General features: G+C 42.5%; 3 protein-coding genes across 3 annotated transcripts; 2 read left to right on the forward strand and 1 right to left on the reverse strand.

Moving 5' to 3' along the window:
* The first annotated feature begins 29 nt into the window (after positions 1 to 29).
* LOC119745366 (inositol polyphosphate 1-phosphatase-like) lies at positions 30 to 4404 on the forward strand. Its single transcript, XM_038221676.1, has 5 exons — positions 30 to 149; positions 780 to 1122; positions 1442 to 1709; positions 2009 to 2180; positions 3045 to 4404. Exons 2-5 carry the CDS (start codon positions 919 to 921, stop codon positions 3592 to 3594), a joined length of 1194 nt encoding a protein of 397 aa, XP_038077604.1. The 5' UTR covers positions 30 to 149; positions 780 to 918; the 3' UTR covers positions 3595 to 4404.
* A 908-nt stretch (positions 4405 to 5312) lies between these two features.
* LOC119745233 lies at positions 5313 to 13524 on the forward strand. Its single transcript, XM_038221457.1, has 10 exons — positions 5313 to 8666; positions 9314 to 9573; positions 9809 to 9877; positions 10606 to 10719; positions 11160 to 11269; positions 11595 to 11650; positions 12053 to 12105; positions 12238 to 12371; positions 12551 to 12698; positions 13243 to 13524. The coding sequence occupies exons 1-10, from the start codon at positions 8385 to 8387 to the stop codon at positions 13271 to 13273; spliced, it is 1257 nt and encodes a 418-aa protein (XP_038077385.1). The 5' UTR covers positions 5313 to 8384; the 3' UTR covers positions 13274 to 13524.
* A 208-nt stretch (positions 13525 to 13732) lies between these two features.
* On the reverse strand, positions 13733 to 19417 carry LOC119744776 (coiled-coil domain-containing protein 148-like). Its single transcript, XM_038220908.1, has 11 exons — positions 19320 to 19417; positions 18715 to 18859; positions 17768 to 18530; positions 17401 to 17545; positions 17093 to 17299; positions 16473 to 16613; positions 16191 to 16309; positions 15670 to 15787; positions 15527 to 15577; positions 14853 to 14942; positions 13733 to 14172 (listed from the first exon to the last, which is right to left on the reverse strand). Exons 2-11 carry the CDS (start codon positions 18791 to 18793, stop codon positions 14014 to 14016), a joined length of 1872 nt encoding a protein of 623 aa, XP_038076836.1. The 5' UTR covers positions 18794 to 18859; positions 19320 to 19417; the 3' UTR covers positions 13733 to 14013.
* Positions 19418 to 19459: the final 42 nt, after the last annotated feature.

Genomic DNA, 19459 nt, shown 5'->3' on the forward strand with positions numbered 1-19459 from the left:
TGTCAGACTAACATTTCCAGGAGCGAACTGTTGAGGGCGCTGTATTGCTTCACCAGTAATTACATGAATTATGACGGGCTGTCAACAGTACATCTTTCGCCGGCTACTTCGCCTTGAAAATAAACCCTTAGTTTCATTTTATTCGCCGGGTAAGATTGAAATTAGCCAAAGGGGTTGGACCCCATCTACTTGTGAGATTAATACAAATGTATTATTATATTTGGAAACCATTTGAAGTGGGAGAATAACCGCTTTTTTGGACATGTTTGACATAAAAAACTAAGACCCAAGTGGGCAGGATCAGGAAAAGGGGGCAATTTCTGTGCCTTTTCTCTTCCCATATGATAATGCATGTCATTCATTGTGCAAATTCATTCGAGCGGTATTTGCGATATATTTAGGCCTAGGCTACTTCTATGTTTTTTAATCAAATTCTACTTTTTATTGAAGAAGATTTCATTTTCTTCTTCATAATGATAATCCGTGGCTTTTGGAGGATTTTCTTTAAAAGGGAAATAAAAAATCCGAGAACCATTCATTGGATAGTCGGGTTCCCAAGAGCCAAAGATCCTGATGTTGAATACTACTAGGTCTGAGAACAAGATGGCCGACTGCCGTAAAGTAACAATAGCCGCTGCGAATTAAAAAACCTGACCTTTTGGGGGTCAAATGTGAAATTGTCTAAACCGGCTCAATTTGTGTGATAAAATGAGTGAAATACTTTTCTTGTGCAATCTCGCTGAATAAGTAAATGAAATTTCTGATTGATCTTTCTCCAGGTGAAAAAGTTGTCTCCATATCATCCTGTTTTTTTGGCTGATGTGGTATCCATAGCAACGCATCCTTGTACATCCTCGGGGAGACCAGCATATTTCTCCCTGTGATTTCTCTCTTTGCCTGCCTCCGACCCCGCCCAACATGGCCGCTGTCCTCCGCACCCTCGTCTTGCTTTCGGAGAAGGCAGCCGACCTTGCTCGCATCATCCGGTCAGAGAGGGCGCTCTTTGAGCTGCTGGTGGAAGAGAAGACGGGAGAGCAGAAGAACAAGCGTTTTGTGAGGGACTTCAAGACTTTGGGTGACGTCTTGATACAGGAGATGATTCGTCATGAGATTGCAAAGAAGGTAAGATTCCCCTGTTCATTCTCTTCAACGAAAAATTTGGACCCTTAAAACGGTGCATTGTATCAACAGTCCCAAACTTTCCAGAATTACATTGTACTTGGGCAGTTTTGGGCAGGTCTACAGGGAGTAACAGGCAGGGCAACTTGGGGCGGTGCAGTGAATAATGGGTTATTATAAGTGTGAATAAAATTGGCTTGTTTGGGTTTTTTTTGTGATTTTTGACAGTATGTTTTTATGCACATCAGGTCTCAGTTTTGAACAAGTTTTTGTTTATTTGTTAATCAGATGTTTTGGATATGTTGTAAATTTCTCATGATAGTTTCCAAATCTTGAAGAGTTTGTCTTCGGAGAAGAGAGCAACAAATTCACCAACACTTTGGGAGAGTCGATAACGGTCGCCGTCCAACCAACTGAGGAGCAAACGTGTGACCTCCTCACCAAGGTCCTTGATGGCAATGTGCACGCTGCGTCCCTATTGGCTAAGGCCGTCCACCGAGATGACATCGCCATGCCAACTGATCCGGGATTGGACGGTGTGAATACAGAGCTGGATGTTGATTCGCTGGGTATCTGGATTGACCCAATTGGTGAGATTTGTTTTTGAGAAATTTGATTGATTGATTAGTGGAGAGTAGACACAGCTGAACTTTGGAAAATTTGGATGGATGTTACTTAATCCTATCCCGCCAAGATCGTTTAAAAATCACTTGGAGGTTTTGGAAAGTTTTGAGGAACACTGACCCCAGCCACTGTTATTTATATTGGTCTTGATGCAACTTGAGAATTGAAGTACGAAGAAAGTGCAAGGATTCCGAAATATTCCAGGCATAACGAAACGCGAAGTGCAATTCTGTATTCACTCACTATCATTTCATTCTTGTTTCAGATGGGACAGCGCAGTATATCAAAGGCTTGAGTGACGAGTTACCGACGGACGGTATCCATGAGGAGGGACTACAATGTGCAATCATACTTATTGGGGCGTTCAACAGGCAGAGCGGGGAACCGGTGATGGGAGTTATAAACCAGCCGTTCTGTAAAACTGATGACAGTAATCGGTGGGTTGTGATAAGTGTTGTAGTCAAGTCTGTCACAAGTGCCCATAAGTCCATCACATGTCCTCACAAGTCCCCACAAGTCCCCACATGTCCTCACAAGTCCTCACATGTCCCCACAGGTCATACAAGTCCTCACAAGTTCCCACAAGTCCTCTCAAGTTCTCACAAGTCCTCACAATTTCTCACAAGTTCTCACAATTCCTCACAAGTCCTCACAAGTCCATCACAAGTCCTCACAAGTCCTCACAAGTCCTCACAAGTCCTCACAAGTCCTCACAAGTCCTCACAAGTCCTCACAAGTCCACACAAGTCCTCACAAGTCCTCACAAGTCCTCACAAGTCCTCACAAGTCCTCACAAGTCCATCACAAGTCCTCACAAGTCCTCACAAGTCCTCACACGTCCTCACAAGTCCTCACAAGTCAACACAAGTCCTCACAAGTCCTCACAAGTCCTCACAAGTCCTCACAAGTCCTCACAAGTCCTCACAAGTCCTCACAAGTCCACACAAGTCCTCACAAGTCCACACAAGTCCTCACAAGTCCTCACAAGTCCGCACAAGTCCTCACAAGTCCACACAAGTCCTCACAAGTCCTCACAAGTCCTCACAAGTCCACACAAGTCCTCACAAGTCCATTACAAGTCCTCACAAGTCCTCACAAGTCCTCACAAGTCCTCACAAGTCCTCACACGTCCTCACAATTCCTCGCAAGTCCTCACAAGTCCTCACAAATCCTCACAAGTCCTCACAAGTCCTCACAAGTCATTCAGTCCCGATTCAAGTCACAATCTATTCACACGAAGCCAAGATCCCATTTGTCAGTCTTCACTGATTGCTTGACAGGTGCTTCTCTTGTTCTTGCAGGTGGCAGGGGCGTCACATCTGGGGCATCAGTCACGGCAACCTCCGAGCCAACTCCCTCACCCTGACCCCCAACGACCGTCCATCCACCCAGGGCCTGTCCGTCATAATGAGTCGCAGCGAGAACGACGACATCAGAGCCACGCTCTCCCAACTCACCTCCGGTAAGATCCGATACGCCAGCGGCGCGGGCTACAAAATCCTCTGCGCGATCGAGCGTTGCGTGGACGCGTACGTCCTATCGGTGGGCAGCACGTTCAAATGGGACACCTGTGGTCCCCACGCGATACTAAAATCCATGGGAGGGGGCGTTATCGATCTCAAGTCCGCGCTGCAAGTCTATCGCGCGCAGCATAGCGGGGAACCGGGTAGCAGCTCAAATCCAGCTGGACTGGATTTGGGACCGGCCGAGCTGCGTTATCATCGGCGCGACGCAAGCAGTAGTAACGACCCGGGACAGGAGTGGGCCAATGCCGGAGGGTTGATCGCCTATCGAAGCAAAGATGCGCTACTGCAATTCCTACAGGCGCTGTCAACTCAACCAGGCTTGTGAATCTCATGGGCGGAGCCAATGATGAAGGGGGGGGCAGTAGTTACTTCACTTTACAAGGACTGTGGCCAGACTAAACATTTCCTGCGAGCTGAATATTTGGAGGGGGGTTTCAAATACGGACTTGGTTAAATTTGGGAGGGTGATGAGCCCCATGCTCCATAACTATATCTTGATCATTCTACACCAAAACCTCGTCATGACTGGAAAAAAAGCTCCTGCAAACCATTTCGAGTTGAATGTCCAAACTTGTTTTCCATTAATACTTCACAAAGGTATGCTTTATAAATTTTTTTGTTTTATTTTTATCCAAAGTTGGCTTGAAAACCCTTTGGTCTGACATGGGATTGACCAGTTCAACTGTCACCAATTTATGCATAAATTAGAGAGGCCACACCCCTAGCCCCGCCCCCTGACCCATTGGTCTGACATGGGATTTGCCAGTTCTACTGTCACCAATTTATGCATAAATTAGAGAGGCCACACCCTAGCCCCGCCCCCTGACCCATTGGTCTGACATGGGATTCACCAATTTATGCATAAAGTGAAGAGGCCACATCCCTAGCCCCGCCCCCAAATCCACCTTGAAATAACTCTTCCAAGAAAAAAAGGGACGGGATTCAATTAAATTTGTGCACGTTTCACTCACAGAAGAGGACCAATTCTCCACTTTCAAGTACTTACACAGTACGCCACTGAATGTAATACTTCATACATTGCAGGTTCATGTAGTGCTTTCCATATTTCAAAATATCGATATAAGGCCAAAAAAAAAAGTAATCAGTCTCTGGTCAACGCGCGCGTCGATTTTAATCATGGGCGTCAACCTTTCTTTTTTTTTTCAAATTAACACGGAAGCTACAACACCGCCCTCTATTGCCGCACCTCCTCAAATTTTTGTACCATGGAGCACCAAGGAATGGGGAAATTGCACCAAGGCAAATGATAAAGGGCACCAAGGCAAATGATGGAGGACACCAATGTATAATGAGGACACAAAAATGCAAAATAGTACCCACCTTGTCTGTACAATTCAAGCTTGAAAAAAAAAAAAGCCACTAAAAAAAAATAATAATACCGCGTCGCCGCATCAATTCTGGAACTTCGGTCTGAACAGAGACCGATTATTTATTTTTTGGGGCCTAAGTTGAATGTATGCACATGTATTTTTATTTGTATAAAGTATGTGAATATGGTTGTATGTAGTGTAATTAATATTTATATGAGCCTGTATATCAGGGTATTTAGAAGTTTGAATATTTGCATGTGTACAGAATATAGGTTTTTATTTTAAATCTGCTGCTCGACCAAAGCGTCTTATATTACTCGGGACAATTCCTGAATGGCCTATATCATATCTGATTTGCAGATTTTTCTATAAACAGATCTGATGTGCATACATGTATATGTATAAATATGCATTGTTACTGTGCATGTATGCAAAAAAAAAAATCGCAAAAAAAAAGCCTGCGCTGGCTGCCTACAATATCACAATAAAAACTGCCTTTTAAAAGAATTACATTTACAATGCATGGAATATTATGCAAATACTTGAATTTAAAATAATAATGTATACTATATAAATAAAAAAAATGTAAAGTAATTATAAAATTGCAAGTTGCAATTACAAATATTAATTTCAAGTTTCAATAATATATACACAAAGTTGGAGCACTGCCAAGGGCCACTGGAGGGCGCTGTTGCATAGGCGCTGTTGCCAAGCAATTTATAGGAATTCTGAAACAAACATCTATCTCATCACAACCTTACAAATTCATCAACTATTATGATCGCTGCACACTTCAATATTTATGAATATGTAACACTTAAATTTAAATATGAATATATGAATATATGAGTAGTAATATATACGTGTACGTGCTAAGAGTTTATTTTAATGTATTGAATTATAATATCGTAGTAAACACATAATGCAGTTGATATTTTACTAAAACGAGGAGGGTGAGGTGGAAAATATTTTTAATCCTTCACGTTTTAAAAATTAATGTTTAGTTGTGATTAAGGTTAAATTTATGCACAAAACATTTGTTTTTATTGTGCTTCATAGTGTCTTAACTTGCACCTGTTTCTGTGAAACAGCAGTTTACCAGTCTGCTTCAGACGCCATTGTACGATGTTAATTCCTTTGTAGTCATTAAGCGTATGTTTTAATGTTTTAGCCATTTGGAATAATTTTAGCAACAGTACTTCATAATGCTTTGCCATTAACGACCCTAAGTCAATGGTGTTGGTTAAAGTTGGTGTATACGTGCTTTTTGGGTGTGGCACCTTGAAAACTAGATTTTCAAATTGAATTGATAATTCTCTACCATTACATTAGTTACGAGCTTTTCTACGAGATATCGCACGCAAAATCGGCCCACGACAAGCAATCAATTAATTAATTTCAACTTTTGAATTAAGAGCGGGACGCTCCTAATTCGTTCTGAGCAGTGTGCGCAATTTCTGGACTGGAGTGCGCCATTTAAAACCAGTTTTCAAAACTGTATAAAGGCCTGCAAAAACAAACAAGCAAGTTTATGTGTTACATACAGGACATTACATTCCTTTAAGTTTCGTTCGGAAAAGAAAATCAAAATTTTGAAAAAGCCCGTATATACCAACTTTAAGAGACCAAGTCAAATTAAATATATGTCAGTTTTACAACGTGCTGCACATAAATAACTTAATTCCTGAATAAATCATTACGGTCACTTTAAGTTCAGGCAGGTAGAAAAATGTATTTTCCACGTATAATGCGGGCGCTTTGCACGGTTCATCGAAAGTGAGGCTGTACTTGCAAGAATCAGACTATTCGGATCCGTAAATGGGTTCTTACGTAACGACTAGTTTTGGTGCGCAGTATATGTCTTTCTATCGTAATTGTCAAGTGAAGCCAATTTTTTTCAGTGTCCACAACAAGGGTGGTAAATCTCTTTGCGGATTTCCTGTTGATTTTTTTTTATCAAAAAAGTTCAGTGTTACTATTTTATGCATGGATTTCTGGTGAGCCCTTATATTAACGCGCACGTGTAATCGCGTTGACGCTATCTCAAGTGTGAAATAATTCCTCTTATTTTGAAGTCTTCATCTTTGGTTCTTTGGGGTAGATGTGAACTCGGTCGCAGCGAATAGGTACCCTTTTAGGTACATGTACCCTTTTTTCCCCCGCTTTCTGTACGGGCGATTGTAAATCCGCACGTACGTTGCGAATATATCCTTTGTGTGGACCCATGGATTACTGAAGTTCACACGCAATGTCAACCCTTCCTTGTACATGTACATGCCCAGGGCCAGGGGCGTATCGAACTTTGAATCAAGGGGTTAGCTGTAAAGGGTGAAGGGAGTGTTATAGCAGACACGCTATATTTTGTGCATGAGCCGATGAACGCCGACCCCCACCCCTGTAGATCCGCCAGTGTATAAGGATTATTTATGTTTACTGGTTGATTTTGTTGTACTTCGTCGTACGTTCGGATCTTGTGTTTTATTCCATACCGTATAATGTACGTATTCGGTATCTATATTCATGCATACAAATATTTTGTGCACATACCGCCAGATCAGTGAAAAATAATTAGCTCACTAATAATAGACCTTCATAGTCGAATCTCAAGCATCCAAAGCGAGGCTCTCAGTGCTAAGTCACTGTAGGCCATTGATGAGGTTTGTTTAATCCTCCCCACAAAAGAGAGCACCATTGCCCTCACTTTGGAGGTTAACTTGAAATTCAAGTTCTGAGCGAAAGCCTTGGTATGGAACTATCACCTTTTTTATAGCTACTAGTAAATACATGGCGGCCTTCATGAAAGCATGAAGCTATAAAGCCCGCGCTGCCTCAAGGCATATACCCACATCATAACAACACTATAGCTCAGTGTTACTAGTAGTACTAAGTAGTAGTGCTGATAGCTTGAAAATGTCAAGGTGAAAAGCATTTCACACGTACATCCGCTTCGCAATGTTGCCTTTATTACGGTAATTTTGACATTTTGAGGCCAAGATCGAACAAAGAGAACATATCGTGAAGTGAATTGAATGCAGTGTATAATGTGTGAAGAGAACTTGCATCTGTGAATGCAAAGTCGCATGCATGTTTGTGGCTATACTCGTGTTTTGTCAGCCCTGTTCACGATGCGCAAGAGCGAGCAAAACTCATGATGTCATAGACAATGAAGTGCAAATTTATTTGGGACTATAAACTTTGAAACTCATCTGATGGCTATCACACAGTAACCTTTGGTCTTTGTGTAAATACAGTATAGACAGTTACTGTAAACTCGTCTGTGAATTATCCATTTGGAAATGGTTGTAATGTTTGTTCAAATAACCAAAAAGATAACCGCAACACTCATATCTTTGTAATAAAATAGATGCTTTTATGTATTGTTGGATGATTTCAAATTGAGTACAACCCACAGTGCCGCGAATTCTTTCTGTTGGTGCGATCAAATACCATGTTTATTCATGAGGTCGATTTATTGTTGCTTTAAGCCAGTGCTTTGAGAAACGGGACAAAGAAAGGAAAAAGTATGTGAAATAAAATCTGAGCGGGTTAAATGACCGCGACAGGTTCTGTACGTTGACCCTGCGATTTGCTGGAGGGGTGCAATAAACCCTATTATAACACCCACAGAACTAAAGCTAGGAATACAGACAGTATTTCGCATACGGGCTGGTGTAGGCGTCAATCGTCATACGTTGTCTGAGCTAGCTTGCTGTGGTCGACTTTTGTCGATCTTCCGTACGGTGAAACAAGTGTCAACTTGAAGTCGAACACAATTTGTGTCGCCATGGATGTGATATCTCTCATATTTTGTTTTCTCGCGGTGCCGATTCTGGTCTACATCGCGGTGAACCTCACCGTACCGGACAGCGCGCCGCTGTACGGTATCTACGCCGTGCCCGGCAGGTGGTTCTCGCTCAAGTATCACGCCGTGAAATTGATGCTGACGTTAGCGCGGCGCCGTGCCCCTCACGCGGGGAAAAGATCGGTTGACCCGGACGAGATGAGAAAAGGAGAAGAAAAACTATCTCAACTTGACGTCTACATGGGGATAGGTGACGATCCGTATGTAAGTCAAAATTTTTTGAGTTAAAACAAATGTCCTCGTGTTTGTGTTTTTGACATGACATCGGTGCGCATAAAGTAGGCATTTCCCGTTTGGAAACTTGTTGCTCCACCCCCTTTTACGACAAGTCGAAATGAAGGGCGGTGATTGGTGTATTCGATTCTGGATGGACCCCGGATGTTGGCATAAAATACCCAGATGGTGAACTAAATCCAACCTCGTAGACTTGTTTATCATTGAGGTAGCACTTAACTTACGAAAGAAGGAATCCGATTTGGGAACGATATTTCAAGGCAATTTTAAAGTAGGCCTACTGCAACATTCTGTTCAACTTCACTTTTGACTTATTTCATCATTTACAATCATTACTAATTCACATGAAAAGGGTTGTTTCGAGTCGAGTAATCAAAAGCTTGCTGAGTCAAGTCTAAACTCTTCTCAGCAGAATTTACGGTCGATGTAGCACTTCAATGCACAGTGATTGTTATAATCAAGTTCATGTAGACCTATCGGAGGTTAAGGTCGTGTTTTCCTTTCAGGGAAAATACTAACCAGAACAAATTTATTCCCACTCCTAAGCTTGCTAAATAGTGACTAACACAAGGAAGTACAACTTTTTAAAAGAAAATACTCCCAATTCCCCCGAACAGGGTCACAACTCGTTCTACGTGAACGGTTCGGACCAGACGGGTGCAACACGCCTGATCGCACGGGTGGCTATCAGGCCGGACGGCCGCCGTGATGTGTGGTTCCTCCTCCGTCTACCGGGCCTGGGGGATCTGGTGCTCCCTCGACACCCCCACTGCGTGGTGGACGGTGTTTTGGGGCAAGGGTTCAGCGGGGGAGGGCTTGACATCACGGTCATTGAACCCTTGAAGAAATGGAGGGTCGTCTACAAAGGAACTTGCCGGTAATCACTACCCCTTGGGAATATAGTTATTTTGCCTGGAAGTATGATTAGATTCAGGGAGAAGTATTTTAGGCACAGATTTACAAACTAGTGCGACAGTGAGTCATTTTCTTCCCCAAAACAGCACCGTGCGAGAATTAGCAAGACGACTTAGTATTAAATAGCGCCCACAGCTGGCTGTGCATGGACCGAATACAGTATCCAATGAACTAATGATAATGTGGTTTTGTTTCAGGCTTGGAATCAGACGCGACTGGGAAGAGAATGACAGCAGGCCGGATGTTAATGTTCACTGCGTATTCACGTAAGCTGGGCGATGTCATTGCCTTTTATGTAGTATAGTCGAAATACCCATGTCGCCAATCAATTTGCTGTGACTTTTAATTGTCATTTATGGTATAGTTGCAATTAAATGACTAGAGGTTCGCGTTTGTTGTTACAAACGCAGAGTGGTCGGGTAGACAACCATTTCACTGGACATTGTCCAATTAAGTTATGAATATGTTTATGTCAGAAAAAAAGGACCAAGAACTTCAACATTTCCAGTACCAATTATTTTGTACAAAAAGAATGCGTCTTTTAAGGTGTGATAAATTTTAGTAAACAGTTGGGTACGTGTACAAGTTATTTCTGGTTTGAAGGCGTCATCAGTCAAACAGGGAAGGGAGGACACTTGTTTATCATTAAGTAAAAATAACGCATGGAAATATGCAAATTAAGTGTATGTAATAACAACAGCTAACTTCCAGTTTGATGATGTCACAGTATTTGGAAGCAAAAGGTCAATATTAAGTGTAACAGATGTCATTTTTGACATCATGTGTCAAGATGACACTTTTCTGATTCCGTTTTATGTACTTCGACCGTGCGCGCACGTATTTGGGAGTCACGTCCCCCAAAAAACGTTATGGCCACTCCCATATGTCTCGCTTCCCGGCTGACCCCGCCTCTTTTTCTGTTAGGTCACGCCCAGTGTATCACCGAGTAATAAACAGAGAAGTATCAATATTCCTTGTGATTTGTTTTCTGTAGATGGTCAGCGGTAACATCCTACTATGATTTCACTACGGACATTCATCCGCGATTAGCAGCCTACAACCTCGCCAAGGAAAAATGGACGGGGGAACTCCTCCAAAAACTCAAATCGTACGCTGATGTTTTTTTATAAACCTAAAAACTCTAAACTGAATAAAATACATTCACAGAATTTGTATGGGCCTGATACATTGTAATTATATGAACCAAAACGAGAAATGTAAAAAAATCTACCTCTTTTATAAACAGATGTTTAGTGTTCAATGAATACACTGCTAATTAAAAACAAAATGCATATTACTAGGCAGAGATAACCCTTCCTGGGTGGGACGATTCGATTTAAAGGAGGGGCTTCTGAAAATCTGCGTGTGCCCAGCCCTTGCCCCGCCCCCATCGACTGCCATTTCTTAGCAGTGTTACAAGTTTGTTTTTGCAAATGTTTGTTTAAACATGCACTTCGCAAAAAACATCTCGAATGCCGCACCCCAATATTATTACTTTTAAAGAAAATCAGTTGCATGCCTTCCTTTTTTCCGGCCCGCTCATTTTAGTATGAGGCAGCTTCACTTTGAGCAGTTTGGAACGCTAGAGGGCGTGGTACGGATCGGTGAAGAGGAGGAGCGAAAGCTGATCTTGACGGGGGTCAAAGACCGGTCACAAGGTAGGATCGCCCGTAATTGCCGATTTGTTAAGTCCACAGCCTTCCGAAAAAAAGTCGTCCATCAAAAATTTATAGGATTTCGGTCATTTTATTTGGACCTTGAATTTGGGGCTAATCAGGGTGGACATTCGTTAGATGCGTCTTGTCTTTCCTTTTCCTTGAAATCATGATATCCACGATGGTTACTGAACTGGAATCACTTCTTTCGCGTAGTCAGATCATTACTTTATTTCTCCTGCCCTTTGATTTGTAAATTTGTCTTCGCCTTTTTATTTCCTGAAAGTGTTTTAGACATGACACATTTTCTTTAATATTCGATTTTCAGGTCCTCGACGGTGGGCGGACATGCACAGTTACGTCTTGAATTTCATCGTTCTCGACGTGCGTACTTTCCTTTTCATACTTATTCCTATCGAGATTAAGCTAATTTGAAAGTTACTCATGACAAAGCGCGTGCGTTGCGTTACTTTTACCCTATAAAATGTTGTGTAAGTTTGTTGAAAACTCGGTACACTGTGCAGTATTCTATAATGATCGCTATTCTGTGTTGTCGTTATGGACGAACAATGCCAGCTAAATTAAGAAGAACGTAATTTTTCCAAAGATGATGGTACACGTATTTTTTTAGTTCCCGGACGCGCGGCGGAATCGGCCAATGACGCGCTCCAATTTGATCATGAATATTTATGAGATGTAGTAAAACTGAATTAAGGGGCCAACGTCATGTGGTTAACTTGAAACAACGTGTTTATTCTCGTTTATTTTTTTTTCCAACAACACTAGAACGGGATATGTCTGCACGTGGGAGCGTTTTGCTTTCCCGGCGTCGCTTCAAAGTAAGAAATAAAAGTAACATTTATCCGGAAAAACACCTTTTTATATCAATAAATGACATTTTAGGAACCACAATTGATGTTGTTATGAATACGATTGCAACTTGGACAACGTCTGCCTTGTTTTTGTTTCAGTTTGATGTCTGGCTTTGTGATGCAGCCGACGGGAGAGGTTATCCCAGCCGTGTCTGTCGATCTCCCATTGGCTGATTTGATGGAAAAGACGGAAGATCCACCAATGAGATTCGCTTTGAGCATGCAACCAGAAGGTACGTTTGCCATGTGCCAATCTATGGGGGATTTTTGGCGGGAAAAAAATGCTGGGCATTTGGTATGAATATTGTTTTGGTAAAGGACATTATGTTACTGGGTAAAGACTTAGTGGTATTTCAGGAAAGCTAAATATGAAAAATGGAGCGAACTTTCAATTTCTTTTTTTATGTTATAGTTGGAGAGAAACTTAATATGGAGGTTCAAATCGATGACGTCATGTATTTCAACATGGACAGCGACTGGAGCGTGAAAATACGGGAAGGATTGAGTCGATTTACGGTCAACGGAGTTCAGGGGCGGGGTGTTTGTGAAGTCTTAAAGAGGTAGATTGAGCAGTTATTTAAATGGAGAGAAATGCATTCATTGTGTTCCGTTGTATCTTTTTTTTATTTCATGATTTTCCACTATTTACATTGAATTTTAAATGGGAAGAATTCAGGCTGGAAGCTTTAAAAAAATGATGTTACTTTTCCCTTTTCTTTTTGACAGTGGATATTTTGCCTAGACCGGCAATATACCTCCTAACGCTATTTTGCCGTCGGTGCGCTGTGATTGGCTATTTTGATGGGAAAGTTATGTTTATTCATGAGAAAAGAAAATGATGTCATGCTATTGTTATCACTTAGTCAACTAATTTAAAGAAACGGCTGTCATCTAGCTGCCACAGTTGATATCGAGATAAGCTGTGGATAGAAAGATTCCTGGTTCGGTGACGGCAAAATATCCACTGCCTTTCTTTTCTGTTGTCGATGTCCCAACATCGTTAGATTGAACATGCATTATATTTCGTCAATATACATGCATATTTTGTGACAAATTTGTCAAAATGTAAAAAAGCTATAGAATTTTCTTTTCGCCTTCCTACAGATACCATGGAGGCTGTCCTGTTCCTGAGTAAACGCCGACTTGACCAGAAGGATAAATATTCACTTCTTTTATCTGTAGGGCTAAGGAATGTTGTAGACTAATTTAGTGCATTTAAGGTAAATGAAATGTCGTATTGATACCAAAAACCTGATGTATGTATATTATTTGATAAAATAAACAAATTGCAGAGGTAGAATTAGAATAATCATGGGCACTAGTTAAACATTACCTGGATGGCCAAAATCAATTTTTATGTGGAATGAATTTGCCTGAAAAAAAAAACTAAAATATGAAATTTTGTTTGGAAGCCTTTCTAGCTTACAGTACAATATTACTGCTAAACGTTGCTCATGAACGCTACACTGTATACATTTATAAACACAATTATGTACATTTTTCAAAAACAATTTTCTTACACCATCTTTTAATTTTCTTAATGCCACGGATGTAAATAAATTTTGGACGAAATCTGTACAGTTATGCCGAACTCTACAAGGGATGTTGCCTAAAAACCCTACCAAATGCGGAAACGACATGCAACACTTGTTAAAAGTGAGAAAACCTGCCCAATGTAACAAGTTCCAACAGGTTAAAAAATCCCAAGACCAAACTGCGTCCGAGTCTGTGGTCGCCAACTGCAGCAGGATACAACTGTGGCATTGTTCAATGGGACTAGCTCCCATTGTCTCCGAATTGGCCGTTTAAGCACTGGTGTTGATGGCCCATTGTTGCACTGTTCTGCAGCTGGCATGGTCATTTTTCACTCTTCCTTCAAGTTTGTTTGATATCTTTGAAGACCGTCGATTCCTGATCCCTTCTCGGCGGTTTCAGGGGCTTGGTGTCGCCCAGCATGGCTCTAGCGTAAGGATTGGCATGCAGGCCGGCTTTGCGCAACGCTTGCTCCAGCTTGAATCGCGGGTCTGACAACACCTTGAACAAAGAGAGGAGAAAAATCGGTTCAGCTCCTTTGATCAAAGACCCACTGCCCTATCCCAGAAAACAAGTAAACCTCATGGCTCAGTTCAAAACTTCCACTGAGGGATTTGCTTTTTGACTCTACACTAGTCTACACTAACTTGTAGGATGTGTTTTCGATCTATCGTCGGGGGCCCTGCAGAAGGGCATATGAGCAATCTGACGCGAAAAATCACTTCAAAAAAATTGCATTGTAAGGCTCCAATGTTCCCCTTCGCGTATTATGAATCCAATGTTCTCCAACGCGTAACATAAATCGTGCAAATTTCAAATTTGTCACACGTATGAATCATAATTCTTTGAACAACTAGTATTAATTTCCGAGGAAAATGTTTAAATTTCATTAGCAGTTTTCTGCATATGCCCTTTTGCTGGAGAATTTTGGTGATTACGCGTTCGCACGTCAGGTCGTAAGTGCATACGCCTTTTTGCCACGCACACAACACTATAGTATAGGGTGCAATCTTACCTCCACTTCAGAAGCAACTCTAAAATTGAATTGTTTGGAATTCTCAGCCAGGAGCACCCTTTTGGAGTGTTCGATTCCGAAAGGAACACAATGCATGTTCAGGTTTCAGACTTGCCCTAACTACGAGCAAATATTTGCCAGTTCGAAATGAAACTGGCTTTTATACCTGTTCATTGGTGAATCCTCTGGCGTCAAACAGCGGTTTCTGTATGTTGACGTCTTCGTCTACTCCGATGCCGAGATGGGCATTATAGGCCTGACAGGGATCAACAGCGTAAAGAATGCATTCATTATAAAAATTTGGAAGGATTGTTTCGCCAAAGTTAACTAGGGAAAAGGGTAGGGTTCTGAGAGGAGAACAGAGTTTTAAATGGATGTATTGCCTTGTGGTTTGATTTGAACTCTGTAAAACAAAAAAATGTGCAGTGCTACGTGGTTTACTAATTAGAGCCAAGAAAGGATATGTTGCATGCACGCACTTGTTGGAGAGGAAGACACCATCACGGGCAAGGTTCTGATGGTTCAGAAATGGTATACGTAGTGTGGGCAATGTTACTTGCATTTTTTTGGCTCTGCTTGCCCTCGCCTGACTTTTTTTTTATAGAAGTAGTGCCCCAGTTTTATCGATGCTAGGAACGCTTGAACCATCGCAGAAGGCCAACTGGGCAATGCATCTCTCGTCCCACATATACATCTTTTTTTTTTTTAATTTTATGCTGCGGGTGGGGGTGGGGCGGGGAGGGGTGGGGTGGGGTGGGGAGGGGTGGGGTGGGGTGGGTAGGGGTGGGAAGCCATGCACAGACTACACAGGGGATCATATAGGAGTACAAAATACCGTACCTTGGTTGCTTGGAAGACGCGCTGTGGATCATGCTCAACATGCACTTCAACCTGCAAGACATAAACAGGAGTCCTATGATTAAACAGCTCAAGCTCAAAAATTTTGTAAGTTCATTTTAGGTGCAAGAAAGAGCCATCGTTACCATTTGCCTCAGTGCGTCCAGTCTCCGTTCTCGCTCCATTTCGTTCTCGGCTTCCTTGCGTTTCTCCTCCCTGTATCGCTCTTTGCGTTCTCCAAGTAGTGCTTCTCGGTAGCTTACTCTAACAAAAAAAAATCAAAAAAAAAAAATCCCCATTTTTGCAATTTCACAAATTCAGAACACAGAAAAGCTGCCGTTAAGTGGCACAAATCTTGCTGTATGTACGTTGCATCTTTGAAAAACTTGTCAATTTGTAAAGATTGCCTAACATCATTTTTCACCAGTAAACAAGCACACTGCATTTTTCAAAGTAGACTTGCATGTTCGCCTGTACCCTCAGTTCCCAAGAAACACCTTCTATTCAGAAGCAAGTGCAATAGCAATCTCATTGGTTCATGCACACATTCAGTGACTAGCTTTACTTAAGCCGCTTCCAAATTATTTCGCTACGGCTTGCAAATGCACATGTACCTATGCGTGTTACCGGCAGCCGCAGCCGAGTAATTTGGACTCGGTCTAACTACCTTTCTCGGTCCGTCTCAGCCTGTAGTTCCATGGCTTCTTTGATCTCCGCCAACCGTCTCATGTTTTCCTCTTCCCTCGCCTCTTGCTCCTTCCTCAGTTTATGACGGTACGTTTCCACCTTGGCAAAATAAGAGATGACAGCACAGGGAACTCATTGAAAGGCATCCCAAGTACGATTGGATTTAAATTGCAAGGCATACGATGAACAATGCCTCACTTAGCTCTGTTGAGCAATCAAATGGCGCCCTCTATGGTGCGTACATATACACCCTTTGCCCTACCTTTTGTTTGTCCACGGCCCTCCTCTTCTTATCCATTTCCTGCTCCTTGGCTCTCTGCTCTTCAAAATGATGCCGCCGCTGAGATGCTAGGTCGTCCTCAAGCCTCATGGCTTCAGCTTTCTGTTCTCTCCATCGACGAACCTTCGACAACCGCCAGAAAAATTACTCTCAGTATGTTCACTCTACAACTGGCAAATGCACTTCCCAGCTAGTCGTATTCCCAAAATGCAAAATGAGACTCAAGTTGCAATACAAATCAAACAGTTAGACATTGACAAAATAGAACCACCAACGTAAGGCTGGATAGCTCAGTCAGTAGAGCACCGGAACAGCAATCGGGGTTTTGCAGGTTCAAACCCCACTCCAGTCAATTTTCAGAGAATTAGGAATTTCAAATTCCAGGGAATTTAGAAAAAAATGAAGAAACACTAAAATGAAGAAATCAGCAAATCCTAGGAAAAGTTGCATGACTGTGTTCAGCTTTATTGCTTTTTAAAAATTGTGCCTTCCTTTTTGGGGGGTTCTAACTGCAGTCTACAAATAAGAAGATGAACCCTGCACCAAAGAATCTGTAGTTACTATTGATGGCAAAGATTTGATTGGGTCTTCGGCCGTCGTACCTTCTGTCCCAGCTGGCTGCAGATTTCATCCTGTCTCTGCCTGTTAATCGCCGCAGCCTGCTGCAGTTCCTCGGCCAGGCATGCGTCGGCGAAGACAGCGACGGCCTTGTCGTACAACTCCTGCTTGTCCCGCGCCCAGCAGTTGATCAAGGTGCGACGGTGTTCGATGTAGAAACGGTGGCGCAGGGACCAGTCTTCGTGGGACACCTGTGAAACGGAATCGGAATATGAGCAGTTCACAATAGAAAAAAAACCACCAGTTTGCAATGCGGTTTACTTTAAAGTTGCAAAATTTGCCAATTGCTCACTGTGTCTGATCTTGTCTTGTGAGGCAGCTGTCTTCGCAACCTGTCGATATACAGAGCTCTCCGATTGGTCAGATCGTGGGGGTACTGATCAACTATCGCCTGGAAGGCAAAGTGGTCCCCTGCATCCCAGCCACCGGTGTCTGACCTGGGGAACAAACAAGCCATATACGTTTGCATATAAAATAAATGGATAGTACAGGATTTGAACCTCTAACCTATGGAACACCATACCTGTGCTCTTTCAACCAGGCCTGATGGCCCTATGTTGATAGTCTTCCAATTTTTTTCAGTACCAGTAATCTTGACTAACCATCCCAGATCCGTAAAAAAAACAGCCTGATTCTCTGGAATGATTTTGCAGGATTACCTCAGCACATCAGAATGCAGCTTGTCAAGTTCCCTAAGCCGTGCCAAGTATCTCTGGTCCAGGATTTCAAACTCAACCAGAACCGAGTCTCGGAGTTCAACATCGGGGCAGATGAGGATCTGAGCCTCAGCGGGCACGCCTTCTACCACCCACTTCTCCGCTCCAGCAAAGAGACCCCGGAGATAATTCGACTGTAGGTCCTGCTCCAAGGCCTTCTGTTCATGGTCCAGTTTGACTAAGAGGCTCTGCTGTTGCTCTTTGACCGAGTCGATTGTTTCAGAGACTTGGGCGTGCTGTGCCACAATCTCCTCACGTCTTGGCGATCCAGGATGAAACTGGGGTGAGTTCTCCGTCAACCAAGCCTGAAGGTCTTCCCGCAAGGTCCAGATGGGGTCAGCGGTGGCTCCTTTGAAAGCTTTCCTCTCCGCGTCTAGTTGAAGCTGATAATCCTCAGCCTCCAGCATAAACATGGCAATCTCCGACTGCTCTGACGTGCCGCTGAGAAAGAACGAGTCCTGTTCGCTCTCCGCTCTTTTGCGTTGTGCGTCCAGCCGCCCGAGTTCCCGCTGCCACACCATCCCATGTTGCTTCAAGAGGCTCTTCTCTTGGCTGGCTTTGGAGATAGCAGCCAGGCGATTGACCTTGATGAGCGAGCGATTTCCGGTGATTTTCTTCTCCAAGGCCTGGGATTTTAGTTTCTCATAGTCGGGCGTTGTGTACCTGCTGCTTCCTAAGCCCTCGGTCATCCGAATGAGAAGCTTATCTGAGAAAAAAAGGCAGAAGCGTAAATTGTCACCAGATAGTTGAGTATCAATCAATTCAAGTTGGAAAGTCAGCATTGGCCCTCGACAAACATAAAGAAAACACCAATAAATTAGAAAGCATGAAAGATGGAAGAAACATTATAAATGGAAACCTGCCATATTTTTATCAGAGTCGAATTTTACCTGATTCATAGGCCCTTCCAATTTCTCTTGGCCCAGTCCGATAATGTGACACAAAACTTCTGTAGTCACGGCCCGTCATTGTTGTCGCCAATCTTTTACCCCATCGCCACTGTGACTATGTTTACTGATTCAGGCTGTTATGAGACTGAAAGACAAAACAGGAATTATGCCCAATGAAATTGTTATCTATTATGGAAAGAATGTAGTTTCCTGACGCACTTCTTTAGATGTGTACAAACTACAAAGACTTAGTCTATTGTATTGAGACTAAATTCATTTTCAAAGTATTTCTAACAAAATTGGAAATGTTTGAACTTTCATGTCTTTCCAACACAGTTTTGCATTGACTGACCTTCGTTGAGATACTATGATAAAAGTGGCGTCAGGATGCAAAGTTCTTTCCTAAAGTATGGGTAAATCAGGTGACAGGAATGGGGTTGAGCCTTTGAGGGGGTGGGGCCTCTTTTCTAAGAAAAAGAAAAGAGCCAAAAGTCACCATGGTTACCAGACAAAAATCTCTGCTGGCTCAGTCATCAAACCATCTTGACAAGTCATGATCATCACGAATTAAAAGCCTGACTTTCATTTAATAAGTCTGCACTCACCATCAAAACTACGGTACTCGATTTAACACAATATTATCATTTTAAAAATCGTTTGTAAATTGTAGAGCAAGCACAAAATTGCTGTCAGAAATATTACAGTGCGCCCTCAATAGTTGTCGCGTGCAAAATTTCATGTAAAC

The sequence above is a fragment of the Patiria miniata genome, unplaced genomic scaffold, assembly GCF_015706575.1.
Source record: "Patiria miniata isolate m_02_andy unplaced genomic scaffold, ASM1570657v1 HiC_scaffold_7, whole genome shotgun sequence".
Taxonomy (NCBI): Eukaryota; Metazoa; Echinodermata; class Asteroidea; order Valvatida; family Asterinidae; genus Patiria; species Patiria miniata.